The 22,805-nt window shown below is 41.2% G+C and overlaps 1 protein-coding gene across 2 annotated transcripts in view; it reads right to left on the bottom strand.

Annotated features, from left to right (window-relative positions):
• uggt2 (UDP-glucose glycoprotein glucosyltransferase 2) overlaps positions 1-22,805 on the bottom strand; it is a 374,691-nt gene that overhangs the window by 217,346 nt on the left and 134,540 nt on the right. For both annotated transcript variants that reach the window (XM_043691460.2, XM_043691456.2), the window contains exons 12-13: positions 9,540-9,631; positions 8,388-8,538 (exon numbers count right to left, since the gene is read on the bottom strand). In XM_043691460.2, coding sequence (XP_043547395.2) covers positions 8,388-8,538; positions 9,540-9,631 — 243 coding nt within the window. The remainder of the gene's footprint in view (positions 1-8,387; positions 8,539-9,539; positions 9,632-22,805) is intronic.

Here is a 22,805-nt window from a genome sequence, read left to right as displayed (position 1 = left end):
CTGGATTACTCCTGGTGCTACGAGCTAGTGAGGGCAGGAATAGGAGGATAGAGCAGATGAATGCATGGCTGAGGAGCTGGTGTATGGGAGAAGGATTCGCATTTTTGGACCATTGGAATTGCTTTTTGGTAGAAGTGACCTGTACGGCTTGCACCTAAATTGGGAGGGGACTAATATATGGCAGGGAGATTTGTCAGAGCTGCTCGGGAGGATTTAAACTAGTAAGGTGGGGGGGTGGGACCCATCAAGATAGTGAGGAAAGAGATCAGTCTGAGTCTGGTACAGTTGAGAACAGAAGAAAGTTAAACAATCAGGGCAGGCAGGAACAAGGTAAGACTAATAAATTAAACTGCATTTGTTTCAATGCAAGGGGCCTAACAGGAAAGGCAGATGAACTCAGGGCATGGTTAGGAACATGGGACTGAGATATCATTGCAATTACAGAAACGTGGGTCAAGGATGGGCAGGACTGTCAGCTTAATGTTCCAGGATACAAATGCTGCAGGAAGGATAGAAAGAGAAGCAAGAGAGGAGGGGGAGTGGTGTTTTTGATAAGGGATAGCATTACAGCTGTGCTGAGGGAGGATATTCCCAGAAATACATCCAGGGAAGTTATTTGGGTGGAACTGAGAAATAAGAAAGAGATGATCAACTTATTGGGATTATATTATAGATCCCTTAATAGTCAGAGGAAAATTGAGAAATAAATTTGTAAGGAGATCTCAGCTATCGGTAAGAATAATGGTAGGGGATTTTAATTTTCCGAACATAGACTGGGACTGCCATAGTGTTAAGATTTAGATGGAGAGGAATTTGTTAAGTGTGTACAAAAAAAATTTCTGATTCAGTATGTGGATGTACCCACTAGAGAAGGTGCAAAACTTGACCTACTCTTGGGAAATAAGGCAGGGTAGGTGACTGAGGTGTCAGTGGGGGAGCACTTTGGGGCCAGCGAGCATAATTCTATTAGATTTAAAATAGTAATGGAAAAGGTGGTGGGTCCACTACTTTCCGTCATTTATATAAATGATTTGGATGTGAGCATAAGTTGTATAGTTAATAAGTTTGCAGATGACACCAAAATTGGAGGTGTAGTGAACAGCGAAGAAGGTTACTTCAGATTACAGTGAGATCTTGATCAGATGGGCCAGTGGGTTGAGAAGTGGCAGATGGCGCTTAATTTAGATAAATGTGAGGTGCTGCATTTTGGGAAAGCAAATCTTAGCAGGACTTATACACTTATTTATTCATTTGTGGGATGTGGACAATGCTAGCTTGTCAGTATTTACTGTCCATTCCTAGTTGTCCTTGAGAAGTTTGTGGTGAGCTGCCTTCTTAAACCTCTACTGTCAGTGACAGTGAAGGAAAGGCGATATATTTCCAAGTCAGGATAGTGGATGGCTTGGAGGGGAACTTGAAGATGGTGATATTTTCATGTATCTTCTGCCCTACCCTTTTAAATGGCAGTAGTCATGGATTTGAAAGTGATGTCTAAGGATCTTTGGTGAATTTCTATAGCAAAACTTGTAGATATTACACACCTCTGCTACTGGACATCAGTGGTGAACGTAATTGATACTTGTGAATGTGTGCCCATCAAGTGGGCTGCTTTGTCCATAAGACATAGCAGCAGAAATTAGGCCTTACAGTCCACCAAGTCTGCTCCAACATTTAATCATACCTGATACTTTTTCAACCCCATTTTCCTGCTTGCTCCCTGTAACCTTTGATGCCCTTGGCAATCAAGAGCCTATCTATCTGCTTTAAATATACTCAACGACCTGGCCTCCACAGATTCACTACTCTCTGGCCAAAGGCATTTCTCCTTATCTCTGTTTTAAAGGGTCTTCCCTTTACATTAAAGCTATGCCCTCAGATCCTCTTCTCTCCTGCCAATGGAAACATCCACTCTGTCCAGGCTGTTCAGTATTCTGTAGGTTTCAATCAGATTCCCCCTCATTCTTCTAAACTCCAAGTATAGTCTCAGAGTCCTCAAACGTTCCTCATATATTAAATCTTTCATTCCTAGGATTATTCTCGTGAATCTCTTCTGGACCTGCATCCTTACTGAGGTATGGGGCCCAAAATTGCTCACAATATTCTATGTGGTTTGAACAGAACGTTCTAAAGCCTCAGAAGTATATCCCTGCTTTTATATTTGAGTCCTCTCAAGATGAATGGCAACATTGTATTTGTTTTCCTAACTACTAAATCAACCTGCAAGTTTACTTAAGAGAACCATGGACTAGAACTCCCACATCTCTTTGCACTTCAGATTTCTGAATTTTCTCTCCATTTAGAAAATAGTCCGGGCCCCTACTCTTCCTAACAAAGTGCATGACCTCACAATTCTCCAAGTTGTATTTCATTTGTCACTTCTCATAGAATCCCTACAGTATGGAAACAGGCCATTTGGCCCAAAAAGTCCACACTAACCCTCTGAAGAGTAACCCACCCATACTGATTCCCTTACCCTATTACTCTACATTTACCCCTGACTAAGGCACCTAACCTACACATCCCTGAACACTATGGGCAGTTTAGCACAGCCAATTCACCTGCACATATTTGGACTGTGAGTGGAAACCGAAGCACCTGGAGGAAACCCACAAAGATACGGGGAGAATGTGCAAACTCCAAACAGATAGTCGCCTGAGGCTGGAATCGAGCATGGGACCCTGGCACTGTGAAGTAGCAGTGCTAACCCCTAAGCCAATATGTCACTCGTCCACTCTCTTAACTTGTCTAATTATTTCTGCAGTCTCCCTGCTTTCTTAATACTACCTGCCCCTCCCCTATTTTTGTATCACCTGCAAACTTGGCCAGAATGCCTTCAGTTCCTTCATCCAGATCATTAATGTCTTGGACAGTGTCAAGCCTCTTGAGTGTTGTTGGACCTGCACCCATTCAGGCAAGTGGGGACTATTCCATCACACTCCGGACTTGTGACATGTAGATGATGGTCAGGCTTTTCGAAGTCAGGAAGTGAGTTACCCACTGCAGTATTCCTAGCCTCTGACGTGCTCTTGTAACCACTGTGTTTATGTAGCAAGTCCACTTGAGGATCCGATCAATGGTAATCCCCAGGATGTTGACAGCAGGCATTCAGTGATGGTAACATCAATGAATGTTCAGAGATGGTGGTTAGATCATTCCTTATTGGTGATGATCATTGCCTGACACTTGTGTGGCGTGAATGTTATTTGTAACTTGTCAGCTCAAGCATGTATATTGTCCAGATCTTGTTTCATTTTAACTTAGACTGCTTCAGTATCTGAGGAGTCACGAATGGTGCTGAACATTATGCGATTGTCGGCAAACATGCCCATTTCTGACATTATGATGGAGGGAAGGTCATTGATGAAGCAGCTGAAGATGGTTGCGCCGAGGACACTATTCTGCAGAAGTGTCCTGGAGCTCAGATGACTGACTTCCAACAACCACAATCATCTTCCTATGTGCCAGGCATCACTCCAACCAATGAAGAGTCTGCCCTCGATATCTATTGATTCCAGTTTTCCTAGGGATCCTTGATGCCATACACGGTCAAATGCGGCCTTGATATCAAGGGTTGCCACTCTGCTCACACCGCCTGAATTCAGCTATTTTATCCATGTTTGAACCAAGCCTGCAATCAGGTGAGGAACTGACTGTCCCTGGTGAAATCCAAACTGAGCATCATTGAGCAGGTTATCGCCTAGCAGGTGCTGCTTGACAGCACTATTAATGACACCTTTCACCATCTTTCTGATGACCAGGAGTAAACCAATGGGATGATAATTGGCTAGGTTGGATTTGTCCTGCTTTTTTTGTATAAGTCATACCTGGGCAATTTTTCATATTATCGGGTAGATATCACTGTTTAAACTATACTAGAAGAGCTTGGGTAGGGGAATGGAACGTTCTGGAGCACAAATCTTCAGTGCCATTGCCAGAATGTTTTCAGGGCCCATTGCCTTTGCAGTATCCAACTGTTTCTTTATATCACATGGACTGAATCAAATTGGCTGAAGGCTAGCATCTGTAATGCTATGGAACATTGGAGAAGGCAGAAATGAATCATCCACTTGGCACTTCTGGCTGAAGATTGCTACGAATGCTTTGGACCTGTCTTTTGCACTGTTGGCGCTCTTCCATCATCGAGGATGGGGATATTTGTGGAAAAACCTCCTCCAGTAAAGTGTTTAATTGTCCACCACCATTTGTGGCTTCATGCGGCAGGACTGCAGAGCTTAGACCTCATTCATGGTTGTGGGATAGCTTAGTTCTGTCTATCACTTGCTGTTTATGCTATTTGGCATGGTAGTCCTGTTTGGTAGCTTCAGCAGGTTGACAGCTCATTTTCAGCTATTCCATGGTGCTGCTCCTGTCATACCCTCCAGCATTAATCCCCTGACTTGATGGTAATGGTTGAGTGGGTGCTATACCGAGCCACGAGGTTGCAGATTGTGCTGGAGTATAATTCTTTTGGTACTGACGGCCCACAGTGCATCTTCGACGCCTAGTCTTGAGTTGCTAGATCTGTTTGAAGTCTGTTCCATTCAGCACGGTGATAGTGCCACACAACACAATGCAGATTATAAGGTGAAGGTGGGGCTTCATCTCCACAATGTCTGTGCGGTGGTCACTCTGACCAATACTGTCATAGATGCATCTGTAGGCAGCAGGTAAGAATGTTTTCCAAGTATAGTTTTCCCTCATCACCTGCTGCAGACATATACTGCAGCTATGTCCTTTAGGGCCCTGCCAGCTCGATCAGTAGAACTTTTACTGAGCCACTCTGGGCACTGAACATTGAAATTCCTTATACAGAGTATATTTTGTGCCCCTTGCCATCCTCATTGCTTCCTCCAACTGTTGTTCAAAATGGAGGAGTACCAATTCATCAGCCGAGGAAGAAGATCAGGAGATTTCCTTGCCCATGCTTAACCTGAAGCCATGAGACTTCATGGGGTGTAGCATTATTGTTGAGTACACCCAGGTCAAATCCTGGAGAATGAATAGCTGTTAATGCAACCATTATTGGCTGACAATGGGTTGTTTGTGGTAGTAGCTCATATGATGACAAGGTCTAGTATGTGGGGGTTGAGGTAAGGACATGGGGGAAGGTGCAAACATTCTAAAATTGTTGGGTTTGATTTTGAGTCCAGAAGGCTTTAAGGTTTCCAAGTGGAAAATGAGATACAGTTCTTCCAACTTGCACTAAGATTTGCTGGAGCACTGCAGCAACACTGAGACTGAGATCTTGGCCAAGGAACACAGTATGTTGAATTGGCAGGCAACTGGAAGCACAGTCTTTTTTGCTGACAGAATGTAGGTGTTCTGCAAAGTGGTCACCCAGTCTACACTACATCTCCCAGTGTGGGCATTGTGAGCAGCGAATACAGTAAACTAGGTTGAGGGAAGTGCAGGGAAATTGCTACTTCATCTGGAAGGTGCATCTGGGTCTTTGGAGAGTGAGGAAGGAGGAAGTAAACAGACAGCTTTTATAATTGCAACGGAAGGTGGTGTTGGACATGGAGTAGGAGTTAATCAAGGTGTCCCAGAAGGAACAGTTCCTGCAGAAGGCAGGAGAGGGAAGTAACTATCTGGTGGTGACAATTTGATGGAGGTAGTGGAAATGGCAGCTAATGATCCTTCAGATATGGATTTTGGTGGGATGCTATATGAAAATAAAAGGCACCCTATCATGGTTGTGGGAAGGAAGAGATGCGGTGAGGGCTGAAATGCGAGAAATAGGTCCCATATGGCTGCCTGCTCTGTCAATCACAGTGGTGGGGAATTCTTGGTTGAGGAGGAAGGTGGAAATTTTGGAGGCCCCCTATTCAAAGATGGCATCATCAAAATAGATGTGACTGAGATGGAGGAACTGGGAGAATGGAATAGAATCTTTACAGGAAGCAGGGTGTGAGGATGTATTGTCAAGGCAATTGTGGGAGTAGGTTTGTCTTGGATATTGGTGACCAGCCTATAACCAGAAATGGAAACTGAGACAGGAAGGAAGGAAAGAGAGTAGTCAAAGATGGACCAGGTGAAGATGAGAGCTGGTTGGAAATATGAAATAAAATACATCAACATTACCAATTCTGGTTGAAAGCTGCACCAACAATGCCTTCAATCTACCAGAGAAAGTGTTGTGGGTGGGAACCAGAATAGAACTGGAACAAAGAGACTGGAATAACTCGGGTCTATGTGAGTACCCATGGCCACACCTTTAACCTGAAGAAAATGGGAGAAGTTGTTCGAAGTGAGGATGAGCTCAGCCAGGCAGAGGAGGGTGGTGATCAGTGGGGATGGTTCAAGCTATTTTCCAGGAAAAAGTGGAAAGCCCTGAGACTATCCTGATAGCAATGGATATGTTAAGGGATTGTATTTCATGGCAAAGAGAAGGAGACTGATGCCTGCAAATGGAAATTCTGAAACTGATAGAAAACATTAGAAGAATCTTACGTGTTAGTAGGAAGGGACTAGATAAATGAAGAAAAGAATTGAGTCGAGGTAGGAAGATTTGATTTCTGTGGGACAGAAGCAGGCAGAAACATGGGTCTGCCAAGGCAATCCTGTTTGTGGATTTTGGGTAGGACACAGAAGCGGGTTGTGCAGGGTTTGGCGAAGGCAGTGATGAATTAAGATTAGTGATCATTGTGGACACAATAGTTTGGTGTTCTATGGTGGGGTCATAGTTCAGGGGAGATGGAGGAGATATCTGAGGGCTGGCACACTGCCTCTGCAATATAGAGGTACACTACATTCCATTTGCAAAAAGGACCCTAGGGTTCTGGTTGCCGACCATTTCAACACCTCACCCTCTTGCCTGGCCAATTGCTCTTCTTCAGGCTTGCTGCAGTACACCAGCAAAGCTCAACACAAGATGGAATAACAGCAAGTCACTTTATGTGAGGAAATCTTGCAGCCTTCCGGACTCAATTTCAATAATTTTAGGTCTTAAGCACCTTTACCCATGTCCATACCCGAACCCCACAGACCTGGCCTTGTCATCATGTGGGTTGCTACCACAAACAATCCATTGTCAGCCATTATTGATACCCATTAGCAACTATTCGTTCTCCCAGGCTGACCTTTTCACATTCTTTTGTCTGCCCAACTGTTTTTCTCTCTCTGGCTCTATCTCCACTTATCATTTACTCTTCTCCCCTCGCTCTACCCCATCTTTAGCATATATATCAAGCTTTTCCTAGCTACAATCAGTTCTGAAGAAGGGTCACTGGACCTGAAACATTAACTCTGCTTTCTCTCCACAGATGCTACCAGACCTACTGAGTTTTTCCAGCAATTGATGTTTATTTTTCTCTCTGCAAACTGTTTGTATCCAACTTGTCTTTCCACCTATTTTCGTGTCATTTGCATATTTGACTACAGCATATTTACTTCCTTCCCGGCATTGATGTCTGTGGTACCCCACTAGTTACAAGTTGCCAATCTGAAAAATAACCCCTTTTCCCCACTCATTGTTTCCTGCTCATTAGCCAATTCTCTACCCATGCAAATATATAACTGTACCACTGTGGGCTCTTATCTAATTACTTAACCTTATTTGAAGTACTTTGTTGAATGCCTTCTGGAACAAACACACCTTTTTGGTTTCCCTTTATCCATTCTGCTAGAGCCTTCCTCAAAAAACTTTAGAAATTAGTCAGATAAGATTTTCCTCTCATGAAACCATGCTGACTCTGCCTGATTAGATTATGATTTTATAAATGAATTGCTATTACTTCTTTAACAATTGATTCCAACATTTGTCCAACTACAGATGTTCATTCAGCACTGACCTTGCTTCAACTGCATTTTGAGAGCGAGGTCGAGGTTTTCACTAATTATGGGGTGTTTAAATCACAGATGTTCAAAAGTAGGAGGTTTTATAGATAAATAAGAACATTGTTTGCATTCACAAGAAGGTCAGTTACCACAAACATTAAGTAGCAAAGTGTTACAATTTGGAATACACTACCTGAAAGGACCATAGAAATAGGTTCAATAACACTTTCAGAATTGGACATACAGTTGAAAAGGAGAAATGTTCAGAGATAAAGAACAGGAGCATGACACAAGTAAGAATGACTTAAGAGTCAGCCCTGAAACAATGGCATGATTGCAATTCTGTAATCTTTTAATCTGTAGTTAGACCCATCAGCCAATGTATCACTGGCACATTCAACTGATTAGGCTTCTGATTTACTGTTTCCTCCAGGACTTCCATTAATTTTCCTTATACTATGATAGAACTATAGACAGCATCTACCTAAATATTGTGGCAACAAACAATTGCTAATAATTATATTTGAAGAACAGCCCTTGAGGTCAAAAGGTGAGCATGCACTGACACACAAACCACATGAACTTCACATTATAAAGTAGAGTTAACTAACAATTATAGCAGAGTGTCGGATATCAAGTGCCGGGCTTTCCTCCATCGGATGAACATTCAGACTCAGAAGTTTGCTTAGATCTTTGTCTTGGATCCCAAGGTTATAAAGACCATCCATAACTTTGCCTTCCTGTTTGAGGATATCTAGAATACTGAAAGAAAGCACATGGATTAATGTGATTTGCTGACACAGGCTGACATCGTCCCTTCAGAAGATGTCATGAGTGCCACAGAGGAAAGCTGTAGACCTAAGAGAGAATCAGCTAGGAGAAAGTGAGGACTGCAGATGCTGGAGATCAGAGTTGAGAGTGTGGTGCTGGAAAAGCACAGCAGGTCAGGCAGCATCTGAGGAGCAAAAAAGTTGACGTTTCAGGTATAGGCACTTCATCCTGATGAAGGGCTTTTGCTCGAAACATCAATTCTCCTACTCCTCGGATGCTGCCTGACAGGCTGTGCTTTTCCAGCACCACACTCTCGACTAAAAGAGAGTCAGGTCTGGGGTAGTATTGTCAGAATAGGAATGTCAAGGAATACTGAAGGGTTTGAAATTTAAAAGGGTACGTATCACAGAGGAGAGAGTGAAAGGAGGAAGGATAACAGGATAAAGAGGCAAGAAAAATATAAAAATTGAGAACAGTGTCGGGGAAATCAAAGGTATGGTTTCAGGTCTGCAGCAATAGTCAGGACATCTAAAAAACAAAAATTATGCTTTAGACTGGTATGTTGGGCAGCTTTAGTGAGATGACCCTTCCTTTTGCAATATCACTGTTTAAAACTTATCTCTTCCATTCACTCCTGCATTCCCATCACTCTCCTTGAAGACTCCATATCATTTTTCTTTACTTTGACTCTACAACCTTGTAGCCACATGAGCCTAGGGAGTGGGCTGGGTGAGGAGACTGTGTCTAATTTTATTCATTGCTACTCAGCAGGCCAAATGGGGAACTTCAGAGACACACTTTGAGCTATTTGCAGCTATTCTAGCAGAGATGGTAAGAAATACACAGGTGGCTTTTGTTTACAGGGACAAAAGTACTTTGATTCTATAAATTATATATTTAGTAACCAAACTGCTCATTAAAATGCTAAAGAGAAAAGACTTCAATGAAGTAATGATAGAAATATAATAGTAAATAAGGCCATTTTTACTCACCTGAATGGACTATGAGTATCCAGATCAATACGCATCCCATTTAAAAACAATGCTGAATCTCCAGGTTGAAATCCTAAAGTTTCTGCAAGAAACTAAATCAGGCAAATAGACATTAGAAACATTATCACACTTCTTTAATGCAGCAAGTGAACTTTATCAAATTCAATGACATCTGCTAAACCTTCCCCAGGTCTGGACATATCTAGTGAATCTCAATATCATTGATTGTTAGGTGAAAAAACATCTCAATATTTCTAATTTTAACTAGGATAAAATGCAATTTCCATTCACATAAAAATTAAGACCAAAAATTACTAGTTCAAAGCTAGTATCTTTCTCACAGCTTTTGGAAAATATACTTGTTTCTTTGACATCTTTACTGCTACAAATTTTATTGAAAGGCTTACCACTTATTATATGAAAGTGTTCAAAGATTATTGGAACACTTACATTATCTGGACTTCCACATTGTTACAGATGAATACACTAACATATCACTGCTTTCAAGTACGATTTAACATTTTTTCTTAAATACTATTAGTATATTTCTGCTAATGGTGTTGTAAAAACTGTCAGATTGGATTCACATTTGTGTTATACTCGTGATAAAACTGTAAGAATTGTAAGGTCAAATACTTATAATCACCACAGTTTTCTGAAATTAAACTCAAGACTTTGTGTGGGAGATTCACACCTCACAAGATTGTTAGAATTCTTTGAAGAAGTGACTAAGAAGTTTGACGAGGGTAAGGCAGTAGACATAGTCTATATGGATTTCGGTAAGGCCTTTGGTAAGGTTCCACAAGGTAGGTTGCTCTGGAAAGTTAGATCGCATGGAATCCAGGGGGAGTTGGCAAATTGGATTGATGGTAGGAAGCAGAAAGTAATAATGAAAGGATGCTTGTCAGACTGGAAGTGTATGACTAGTGGAGTGCCTCAGGGGTTGTTCCTCAGCCCATTCCTGTTTGGTATTTGTATCAATGATTTGGATAAGAATGTATAAGACATGATTATTAAGCTTGCAGATGACACTAAAATAGACGGTATCGTGGACAGTGAGAAAGGTTATCAGAAATTGCAAGAGGACCTTGAACAGCTGGGGAAGTGGGCCAAGAAATGGCAAATAGAGTTTAATATAGTTAAGTGAAAGGTCTTGTACGGGGTGGGGAACCTGCAGCCTTAAGGCCGCATGCGGCCTTCTAGGACATTGTGTGTGGCTTTTGAATGAATCCAAATTTTGCAGAACAAATATTTTATTTTTTATTAATGTGTTTTTGTCCTTTATTATTTTTATTTTAATCTTAAAATGAATGTATTTAAAATACCAGAGAGTAAAAGAAAATGCAACAAAATAATCCTCACAGACTGACTGCCACAATTAAAAAATTGGTAAGTCATAAGGGCTATTTCGACACCTGCTATGCTCATGATTTAGTTATAATGCGACTCTAGAATGTACGTCATCTTCCCCGCCTGACTGGTGCCACTACCACCCGAGGCTAGTTGGTGAGAGCCTGTGGGTACGCCAGTGTATATCAACTTATAACAGTGCACGTGGCTTTCCATTTGAAGTGAAATTTGAGAATAGTTACACAGTCTAACGGTATCAACATTTTTTTTTATTTTGTCACTTAACAGCCCATCATGTCAAAGAAGACCAAGAGAACACTGAAGGAAGAAAACAGAGGTTTTAATGAGGATTGGGAACTGCAATATTATTTTGTCTGCTAAAGATAGGATGATTTGCATGCTTTGTGATACTGCAATATCAACATTGAAAAAATATAATGCTTATCAGCATTATGTCACTCATTAGGACCATAAATATTTCAAATTAGAGGGAGAGGTGCGGAATTTTGCATTGCAGAAATTAAAAGCTGAAAAGCAAAAGCAAAGACAGTTATTTCAAGCACTATTAAGACTTGGGAAAAATGCCACTGAAGCAACATATAAAGTAGCTTATCTACTCGGGAAAAGGGGGAAGCCTTTCAGCGATGTGGAAATCGTAAAAGAATGTATTGTCAAAGTTGTAGGGTGTTTAGACCCCGATAATGTTCCAAAGTACAAACAACTGCCTCTTTCGAGGAGAATCATAACTGATCGGCAGCATGAATTAGCCCGCAATGTAACACAACAACTCCAACAAATACTCCAAAAGGAAAATAATATTATTCAATTGCTTTGGATGAATCAACGGATACTAACTCACTCAGCGCAGGTTTTACACTTCATTCGGGCCATAACAGAAGATTTTATTTGCTACGAAGAGTTACTGGCTTTGGGCACTCTTACAGGTAGGACACAAGGAATAGATATCTTCACAAACTTTCAAGATAAATGTTGTGAATTTAAACTGAATTTGGTTAATTTAGTGAGTGTATGTACAGACGGTGCACCTTCCATGACAGGAAAACATGAATGGTTTATTGCACAGATTAAAAAAAGCATTATCAGATCCATATGCTCTCATTTCTTTTCATTGTATCTCTCATCAGCAAAATCTCTGTGCTAAATTAAGTGACACTTTGCAACAAGTTATAAGTATTGTTAACTATATTCATGCAAATGCAACACGGCATCGTCAGTTTCGTTACATGCTAAAGTTGGATGATGAGGTATTCAGTGTGGATTTGCTGTATAATTCTAAAGTGCGTTGGCTATCGCAGGGACAGGTGTTAGCACAAATTTTATCTTTGCGAGAACAGATAATTACATTTTATGAAGAACAGAGTCAGCAATGCGAATTAGTGAAAGAAGATTTCTATAGAAATGCTGCATTTCTGTGTGATATCATGTCAAAGCAAAATGACTTGAATATTTCTTTGCAAGGTAAAACTAGGTCTATATATTTGGCAAAAAATCCAAGCATTTCGGAAAAAGCTATCTTTTTTCAAAACTTCTTTTTCAAAAGGAAATTTCGGATGAACATTTTCCCTAGTTAGTAAAGGTCATTGATGAACAGGAGGATTCTTGCGAATCATTTGAAGAAAACGCAGCTGTTATAGATTTATTAATTGGAGAATACAATGAAATGTTCTCTGACTTTGAGAATCATGACATCACACTCAAATTAGCATTTCAACCTCACCTAGTTGATATCTCCAAGGCTCCTTTTAAAGGATTATTTGACGCTAAGAAAGATCCGATTAAAATATGGAAAAATGCAATAAAACACCCATGCCTTCGGCAACATGCACGAAAAATGCTTTCTTGCTTTTCAACCACTTATTGCTGTGAATCTACATTCTCCTACTTAACCAAAATCAAGATGCCCTTAAGGTCACAAATGACGGATACCCATCTAGAGGATCAGCTAAAACTGCAGACCTCCATGCTGCAACCAAATATTCAAATGTTTTCCGACAAAAAGCAGTCACAACAAAGTCATTAAAAGGTTAGTTAACTTTAGAATTAACATTCTTTTTCTTTTATTTTTAGTTAGTTAGTAAATTGTAGTTAGATTTTTACAAAATAATGTGAATTTTGAAGAGTATATAATTGAAGATTTTTGGATGCGGCCTTATTAGATTACAGCTAATATAATGCGGCCTTCCAACATGAAAAGGTTCCCCACCTCTGGTCTTGTATTTTGGAAAGTCATAGACCCTTTGGAAACAGACCCTTCGGTCCAACCTGCCCACGCTGACCAGATACCTCAACCCAATCTAGTCCCACTTGCCAGCACCTGGCCTATGTCCTTCCAAACCCTTCCTTTCACATACCCATCCAAATGCCTTTTAAATGTTGAAATTGTACCAGTCTCCACCATTCCCTCTGGCAGCTCATTCCATACACATACCACCCTCTGCATGAAAAAGTTGCCCCTTAGGTCTCTTTTATATATTTCCCCTCTCACCCTAAACCTATGCCCTCTAGTTCTGAACTCCCCGACCCCAGGGAAAAGACTTTGTCTATTTATCCTATCCATGCCCCTCATAATTTTGTAAACCTCTATAAGGTCACCCCTCAGCCTCCGACGCTCCAGGGAAAACAGCCCCAGCCTGGTCAGCCTCTCCCTATAGCTCAAATTCTCCAACCTTGACAATATCCTTGTAAGTCTTTTCTGAACCCTTTCAAGTTTCACAACATCTTTCTGATAGGAAGGAGACCAGAATTGCATGCAATATTCCAAGTGGCCTCACCTATGTCCTATACAGCCACAACATGACCTCCCAACGCCTGTACTCAATACTCTGATCAATAAAAGAAAGCATACCAAACGCTTTCTTCACTAACCTATCTACATGTGACTCCACTTTCAAGGAGCTATGAACCTGCACTCCAAGGGCTCTTTGGTCAGCAACACTCCAGAGGACCTTACCATCAAGTGTATAAGTTCTGCTAAGATTTGCTTTCCCTAAATGCAGCACTTCCCATTTATCTGAGTTAAACTTCATTTACCATTTCTTTGGATTCTCCTTAATTCTATTTGCCAAAGCTATCTCATGTCCCCTTTTTGCCCTCCTGGTTTCCCTCTTAAGTATACTCCTACTTCCTTTATACTCTACTCAGGATTCACTCGATCTATCCTGTCTATACTTTACATACACATCCTTCTTTTTCTTAAACAAACCCTCAATTTCTTTAGTCATCCAGCATTCCCTATACCTACCAGCCTTTCCTTTCCCCCTAACAGGAATACACTTTCTCTGGATTCTTGTTATCTCATTTCGGCCCCAAAGTGCTCCCCCCACTAACACCTCAGTCACCTACCCTGCCTTATTTCCCAAGAGTAGGTCAAGTTTTGCACCTTCTCTAGTGGGTACATCCACATACTCAATCAGAAAATTGTCTTGTACACACTTAACAAATTCCTCTCCATCTAAACCTTAACACTATGGCAGTCCCAGTCTATGTTCGGAAAGTTAAAAGTTAAAAGTTATAACCACCCTATTATTCTTACAGATAGCTGAGATCTCCTTACAAATTTATTTCTCAATTTTCCTCTGACTGTTAGGAGGTCTATAATATAATCCTGATAAGGTGATCATGCCTTATCTAAATTGCCCGTGGTGTTATGTGAAGGGGTAAAGGTGGGGGCTGCTCTTCGGAGGGTCCGTGTGGACTTGTTGGGCCGAAGGGCCTGTTTCCACACTGTAAGTAACCTAATCTAATTAATCTAAGTAATCTAATCTAATCTAATCTTTCTTATTTCTCAGCTCCACCCAAATAACTTCCCTGGATGTATTTCCGGGCATATCCTCCCTCAGTACATCTGTAATGCTATCCCTTATCATAGACGTCACTCCCCCTCCTCTCTTGCCTCCCTTTCTATCCTTCCTGTAGCATTTGTATCCTGGAACATTAAGCTGCCAGTCCTGCCTATCCCTGAGCCACATTTCTGTAATTGCTATGATTTCCAGGTCCCATGTTCCTAACCATGCCCTGAGTTCATCTGCCTTCCCTGTTAGGCCCCTTGTAGTGTAATTTATTAGTCCTACATTGTCCCTACCTGCCCTGACTGTTTGACTCGTTTCTGTTCTCAACTGTACCAGTCTCAGATTGATCTCTTTCCTCACTATCTCTCTGGGTCCTCCCCCCCACCTTATTCATTTAAATCCTCCCAAGCAGCTCCAGCAAATCTCCCTGCCAGTATGCTAGTCACCTTCCAATTTAGGTGCAAACCGTCCTTCTTGTACAGCTCACTTCTACCCCAAAAGAGGTTCCAATGGTCCAAAATTGTGAATCCTTCTCCCATATACCAGCTCCTCAACCATGCATTCATCTGCTCTATCCTCCTATTCCTGCCCTCACTAGCTTGTAGCACTGGGAATAATCCAGATATTACTACTTTCGAGGACCTCTTTTTTAAGCCAAATCAAGGCAGGAGTTTCATGGTGAATGGTAGGGACTTAAGGAGTGTAATGGAATAGAGGGACCTTGGAGTTCAGCCACGGTTCTCTGAAAGTGGAGTCGCAAGTAGACAGGGCTGTGAAGAAGGCTTTTGGTACAGTGGCATTCATCAGTCAGGGCACTGAATATAGAAGTTAGGAAGTTATCTTGCTGTTGGCTTCACTTGGAGTATGGTGTTCAGTTTTGTTCACCTTGCTACAGGAAGGATATTATTAAACTGGAAAGAGTACAGAAGAAATTTACAAGGATGTTACCAGGACTCAAGAGTCTGAGTTATAGGGAGACTTTGTACAAGCCATTACTTTTTTCTTTAGAAAGTAGGAGACTGAGAGGAGTCTTAATGTACAAAATCATGACAGTTTGGATAGGGTGAATACTTGGGGAATTAAGGACTAGAGGGCATCAGTTTAAGGAGGGAGGGGAAAGAATAAATGGGAATCTGAGGGGCAGCTTTTCTTTTACACGGAGGGTGGTATGCATATGCCAACAGAAGTGGTTGAAGCGGGTACATTAATAACATTTAAAAGGCATTTGGACAAACACATGGATAGGAAAAGTTTAGAAAGATATGGGCCAAGTGCAGGGAAAAGGGGTTAAACTTGGTGGGCAGGACCAGTTTGGGCCAAAGGCCTGTCTCTGTGCTGTAGGACTCTAAGACTCTGATTTTATTTCTGTAAATCAGTCTCAAATTTTGCCTACTCTGTTGGAATATTTCAGCTGTGCTTTCAGCCTAAAATATTGACAGAGCAACAGACTGAAATACAGGCTGTCAAATTCCATTACCCACTAAAAATAAATACATACATCAGCTTTTGAATAAGTGTAATTGTGTAATTGTATTGAAAATAACTACAAAAGGTGTATTTAAATTGGGAAATTCAAAATGATTTAGGTTAACAGAAGTTAGCACAAAATTCATAGGCAGTGAATTGCCAAAATGCTTCACTGATCAAGATATTTTTGCTTCACAATGTTTTTGCTTCTTAAAGTCTTTAGCTTCAATGAAAGCCTTAAGAGGATTCACAGGCCAGAAAACTATCTGGTTTCTTTTTGGGAAGGAAATTTGCAGTCCTTAAACAGTCTGGCCTTTATGTGACCCCAGACCCACATGGTTGACTCCTCACTGCGCTCTGAAATAGCAGATGAAAGCCACACATTTGAACAGGAATGAGAGACGGACATTAAATGCTGGCCAAGCCAACAATGTACAGATGCTATGAACAAATAAAGGAACCTAATGTAGCTAAGTACTGAAGAAAAATGTAAAAATGCTAGAAATAGTTAGCAGGGCAGGCGGCATGTAGAAAGAGGAATGGGATTAAGGGGATTTTCCTCTTTTGAGAAGTTGCAGTCTCACAAGGAGTAGAATTTAGAATAAGTGGCCGCTGTTTTAAAATAAGAGGTCACCATTAAAACAGATTTTTTTTTCTCTCAGAGGGGCATGAGTCTTTGGAACTCTGTTTCTGGAAAAGGTGGAAGCAAATTATTTTAATTATTTAAAGATAGAGGTAGATAGATGTGTGTTAAGGAAGGGTGTAAAAAGTTAATAGGAGTCCACTGTCTGTCATTTATTTAAGTGATCTGGATGAGAATACAGGAAGCACGGCAAGTAAATTTGTGGATGACACCAAACCTGGTGAGATAGTACAGTGAGGAAGGTTGTCTAAGATTACAAAGTGATCTTGATCAATTTGGCCATTGGGCCAAGGAATGGCAGATGGAGTTTAATTTATTTAAACATGAAGTGTTGCATTTTAGTAAGACAAAGAAGAACAGGACTTACACAATTAATTGTAGAACCCTGGGGAGTGTTGTAGAACAGAGAAACTTAGGGTTCAGGTGCTTATTTCGTTGAAAGTTGCATCACAGTAGACAGTGGTAAAGAGGGTGCTTGGCACGCCTGCCTTCATTGCTCAGACCACTAAGCATAGGAGTTAGGAGGTCATGTTGCAGTTGTACAATGGGTTGGTGAAGCCACTTTTGGAGTTCTGGTCACCCTGCCATAGGAAGGATATTGTTAAATTGGAAAGGGTGCAGAAAAGATTTTAAAGGATGTTATCGCGACTAGAGGATTTGAGGTATAAGTACAGACTGGAGTACAGGAGTTTGAGGGGTGGCCTTAAAGAGGTTTATAAAATCATAGGGGCATTGCTAAGGTGATTGGCAAAGGTCTTTTCCCTAAGGTTGGGGAGTTCAAAACTAAGGGGCATAATTTTGAAATGAGAGGAGAGATTTAAAAGGGACATGAGGGGCAACATTTTCACAGAGTGTGGTTCTGATGTAGAATGAACTGCCAGAGGAAATTGCAGATGCAGGTACAGATGCAACAATTTGGATAGGAACATGAATAAGAAAGGTTTAGAGGAAAATGGGTCAAACACCAGCAAGTGGGGCTAGTTTGGGAAATTTGGTCAGCACAGATGAGTTGGACCAAAGGATCTGTTGCCATGCTGCATCACTCTACGGGTAAGTAGAAATGTGGATTTGAGATTACAATTACATGAGCCATGATCTTATTAAATGGTGGAATTAGCTCAAGGGGCAGATTGGCTTGCACATGCTCCTAGTTTGTAAGTTCATGTACAATTTTGATCTCCTCATCTAAGGAAGGAGATACTTACTATAGAGGGAATCAATGAAGGTTCACTAAAACGGATTTGTGAAATAACAAGATTGCCCAATGCGAAATGATTGGGGAGCTGAGGTTTGTACTTGCTGGAGTTCAGAAGACTGAGATCCCACTGAAGCATACAAAATCCTTAAAGAGGCTTGCCTGGGTAGATGCAGGAAGGATATTTCCTGTGGCTGGGTCTAGAAAGAATTGCAATCTCAGAATAAGGGATAGGCCATTTAAAACTGAGATGAGGAGGGATTTCTTCACTCAAAGGGTGGTAAATGTTTGGAATTCGCTACCCCAAATGGCTGTGGAAGCTCCAACATTTATTTCTATTCTTTCATAAAATGGGAGCATCACTGGTGGCCAGCTTATGTTGCCCATCATAAATGCCCTTGAACTGAGTAGCCTGATGGACCATTTTGGAGGGTTATTAAGAGTCAACCATATTGGGGTGACCTGGAGTCAGTTGTAGGCCAGACTGGGTAAAGATGGCAGATTTTCTTTGCTAACCAACTATTGTAGACCAGATGGGGTGTTAGGACAATCAAGGACAATTGACATGGTCACCGATACTGAGACCACCTTTGTATTCCAGGTGTATGGGGCAAAACGGTGGTTCAACGGTTAGCACTGCTGTGGAACCTGGGTGTAATCTCAGCCTTGGGTGACTGTCTGTGTGGAGATTGCACGTTCTCCTAGTGTCTGCGTGGGTTTCCACTCACAGTACAAAGATGTGCAGGTTAGGTGGATTGCCAAGCTAAATTGTCCATAGAATCTAGGGATGTGCAGGCTAAGTGGATTAACCATGGGAAATGCAGGGTTACAGGGATAGGTGCGAAGAGTGGGTCTGGGTGGAATACTGTTCGGAGGAGCAGTGAGAGCTTGATGGTCTGAATGGCCTGCTTCCACACAGTAGGGGTTCTCTGATTCTATGAATTGAAATTACATCAGGTGTGGTGATGTGAACTCATGCCCTCAAACACATTAAGATGAACCTATGGACTATTATTTCATTGACATTACCCCATCCTCTCTATATTAACAAGATTCAGCACACAGGTCAATAGATTTCTAGATACTAAATCAAAGGATAAACAGCACAGAAAAGTGCCCTTTAGTTATTGATTCCATGCTGGTCAAAAACAATCACCTAACTCATCATTCGAAGCGGCATTGAGTATAAGGATAGGCAAATTATAGTGCAGCTTTATAGAACTTAAGTTAGGCTACTCTTGAATATTGCGTACAGTTTTCCTGAAGAAGGGCCTGTGCCCGAAACGTCGAATCTCCTGTTCCCTGGATGCTGCCTGACCTGCTGTGCTGTTCCAGCAATAAAGTTTCAACTTTGATCTCCAGCATCTGCAGACCTCACTTTCTCCTCTGGTCACCACACTACCAGAAGGATGTGGCTGCACTGGAGAGGGTACAGAAAAGGTTTACCAGGGTGTTGCCTGATATTGGGGATTTTAGCTATGAGAAAAATTGGATAGACTGGGTTTGTTTTCACTGGAATGCAGGAGGTTGAGGGGTGACCTCGTAGAAGTTTATAAGATTGTGAATGCCATGGATAGAGTGGAAAGTATGAGGCTTTTTCCCACACTGGAGGGGTCAATTACTAGGGGACATAGGTTCAAGATGTGAGGGAGAAGTTTAAAAGAGATGTGCGAGGCAAGTTTTTCATACAAGGGTTGGTGAGTTGGAGGAGGTGGCAGAAGCAGACACACTAGCAGCATTCAAGAAACACATGGATGAATACATGAATAGGAAGGGGATAGAGGGATATGGATCCTGTAAGTGAAAACAGTTTTAGCATGGAAGAGGAAAGTATGGTGGCACAGGCTTGAAGGGCCAAGGGCCTGCTCCTGTGCTGCATTGTTCTTTGTCTTATAATTCACAAGGTGAAATGGCCAGAGGGAGAAAAACATAGGGAACAGCTGCAAAATGCTTTTTCAATTGACTACTTCAAATGATTCCAAACTAGGACCATTTTTATGATTAAACACTCCCAAAAACAGCGATTTTTGAGAAGATTTGTAGCTCAGGTTGATGATTAGTGTGTAAGTTAGAATGCTGTGCTGGAGGATTTGTTTTCAGATGTTTCACCAAAATCTCTAGCCACATTACCTTGCATCAAAGACATATCAGAAATGGCTTCCAGACTACTCAGACCCCTTAGCATCATGGTAGCCCACAAACCTACCATCACACTTAAACAGTGACTAATGAACCTAAAGATACTACCAGCAAATCTAACATCATTTACAAGATACCATGCAAGAACTGTAAAAAACACTATATCGGACAAACTAGCAGGAAACTTGCCACCAGGATACATGAACACCAACTGACCACCAAAAGACACTACCCACTATCACTAGTTTCTATACATACAGACAAAGAAGAACCTCACTTTGACTGGGACAACACACACAGCCTAAGATAGACAAAACAAAGGCACGCACAAGAATTCTTAGAGGCATGGCATCAACAAACACATAGGATCTAAATCTATCTACCTTCCCTTGAAAAAAAGGACCAGAAATGACATCACTCACCTGAAGAAACCTACAAGTAGAGAGGCAGGACATAACACCAGTGCTTCACCAGAGACTTTCACTGATGATGTTACCTAGTATGGTGACGAATCATCTGAAAACAAATCCTCCAGCTCAGCGAGCTAACTAAGATACTTATTCCCAAATAAGCAACAGAAAAACCTATAATGTCAGCTCCACTATGATGAGTGGTAACACTGCAAATTGGATTTCTCCACATGGTTCAGAAGATAGGGCAAAGACAACTGCTTGGGGATAAACTACTGAAATGTGTTTGTGTATTTCTCTTGGAAGTACAGCTAAGACGACCCACTCATAAATCAACCCTTTGAAGCTTTGATGCCACAGGGGGCTCATAATGCAGGAAACATTCTACAGCAGAACATCACTCACACAAGATTCTGTGACAGAACTGCATTACAATTCACTAGGTTCAAGGAAGTGCTTTCTGAGTTAATGAGATTAGATATTTAAATAGAGTACCAAGACAGAACTACTGTGTACAAAAACATTTTTAGCTTAAATGAGCTTTGGGTTTCTGTTGAAAACTGTTAGAACTATCAGGCATACACGAACTTTCTTGTATACCACAAAAACAAATATACATTTTTGTTCATTGAAGTGCTTTTCAAGCTCTGCTAATTTATATGAATGCATTTGAACTTGCTTTATGACCAGTTTTGTTTCAACAAATATATTTTATTTTGTGAAATATATTTATATTTGTGAAGGTACATTAAGATATCACAGTAAATGGCCTACCTCTCCTACTGAGAATGTGGAGAGGGTATAATCAAGTAGAGAAAGAGTTACGTTCTGAGTTTTATGAAACAAGAGATTCAGCTGAGCATGAATCAGATCAGATAAAGACTTGCAGTTAACAAGTGCTGGGGTGCTGGAGGCAAGGGTACTGGATTAACAAGATGGAAAAGCATTCATTATGTAGAGTCATTTAGCAATATTGGAAGCATTCGGTATGTATGGTCAGTTCAACAAGGTGAAAGGTATTCATTATGTGAAGGTAGTTAAGGTTCTGTACATTCATTGTGTAACACCAGATGGCTTAATCTTTGCTATTGACACTTGCTGATTGTAAAGGTCACCCAATAAATATGTATGTTGCCTTATCTGGATACTCTTCCATGTAAAATGACTATAGAATTCACTGAGAAACTGCTCTTCCAGAGAAGTCCATGAACTCATGTCTCAGTGCACATGGGCAATCATTCTTTCTCCCTCCAGGGCCCAGAATAAAGATGAAGAAGGTCTCCGAGTGTTTTGCTTAGGCAGGATGTAGCAGGGACGACACTACATCTTGGGAAGTTAAACAAACTATTCTGATCCCACTTTCCAGTACTTGGCCCATAGCTATCGCAAGTGCATATCTAAATACTTCTTAAATAGGACATAGTCAGGACTGCAGATGCTGGAGATCAGAGTCAAGAATGTGGTGCTGGAAAAGCACAGCTTGTCAGGCAGCATCCGAGGAGCAGGAGAATCGATGCTTTGGGTGTAAGCCCTTCATCAGAATTCTTTGCGTATTGTCCATATCTTTCTATTTCCTACCTGTCCATGTGTCTGTTCAATTGCCTCTTAAGTATGTTATGCTGCCTGCTTCTCCCACCTCCCTGTCAGCACATTCCAGGCAATTCCACCCTTGACGTAAAAGACTCGACTCGCACATGTCCTTTAAATTTTCTCCTCTCACCTTAAACCAATGCTCCTTAGTAGTTCACCCTGAGAAAAAGATTCCAACTATCCGACCTATCCGTGCTTCTCAGTTTTACATACTTCTATCAGGTCACTTCTCAGCCTTCCATTCTCAAACGAAAACAATCCAAATTTGTTCCATGTCTCCTTATAGCTAATATACTCCAATTCAAGCAACATCCTGTTAACCGCTTTAGCGCCTTCTCCAAAGTCTCCACATCCTTTCTGCAGTGTGGTGACCAGGACTACACACAATAGTCAAAATGTGGCCTAACTAAAGTCTTCTACAGTTGCAACACGATTTGCCAAATTTTATACCCAGTGCCCTGACTGATTAAAGCAAGTATGCCACTTTTGTTGCCACTTTCAGGAATCTATGGACTTGTACCGAAAGAACCCTTTGTATGTCATTGTTCCTAAGGGCCCTGCCATTCACAATATGCTTTCCTCTTTCATCTGACTTCCCAAGATGTATCATCTTATAGTTATCCAGATTAAACTCTATCTGATCTATATCCTTTGATAATCTTC

The sequence above is a fragment of the Chiloscyllium plagiosum genome, unplaced genomic scaffold (genome assembly GCF_037043375.1).
Source record: "Chiloscyllium plagiosum isolate Xiang-an unplaced genomic scaffold, Cpla_swu_hap1 HiC_scaffold_6, whole genome shotgun sequence".
Classification (NCBI taxonomy): Eukaryota; Metazoa; Chordata; class Chondrichthyes; order Orectolobiformes; family Hemiscylliidae; genus Chiloscyllium; species Chiloscyllium plagiosum.
The sequence above is the reverse complement of the archived record's forward strand: the minus strand, read 5'-3'. Positions and strand labels throughout refer to the sequence as shown.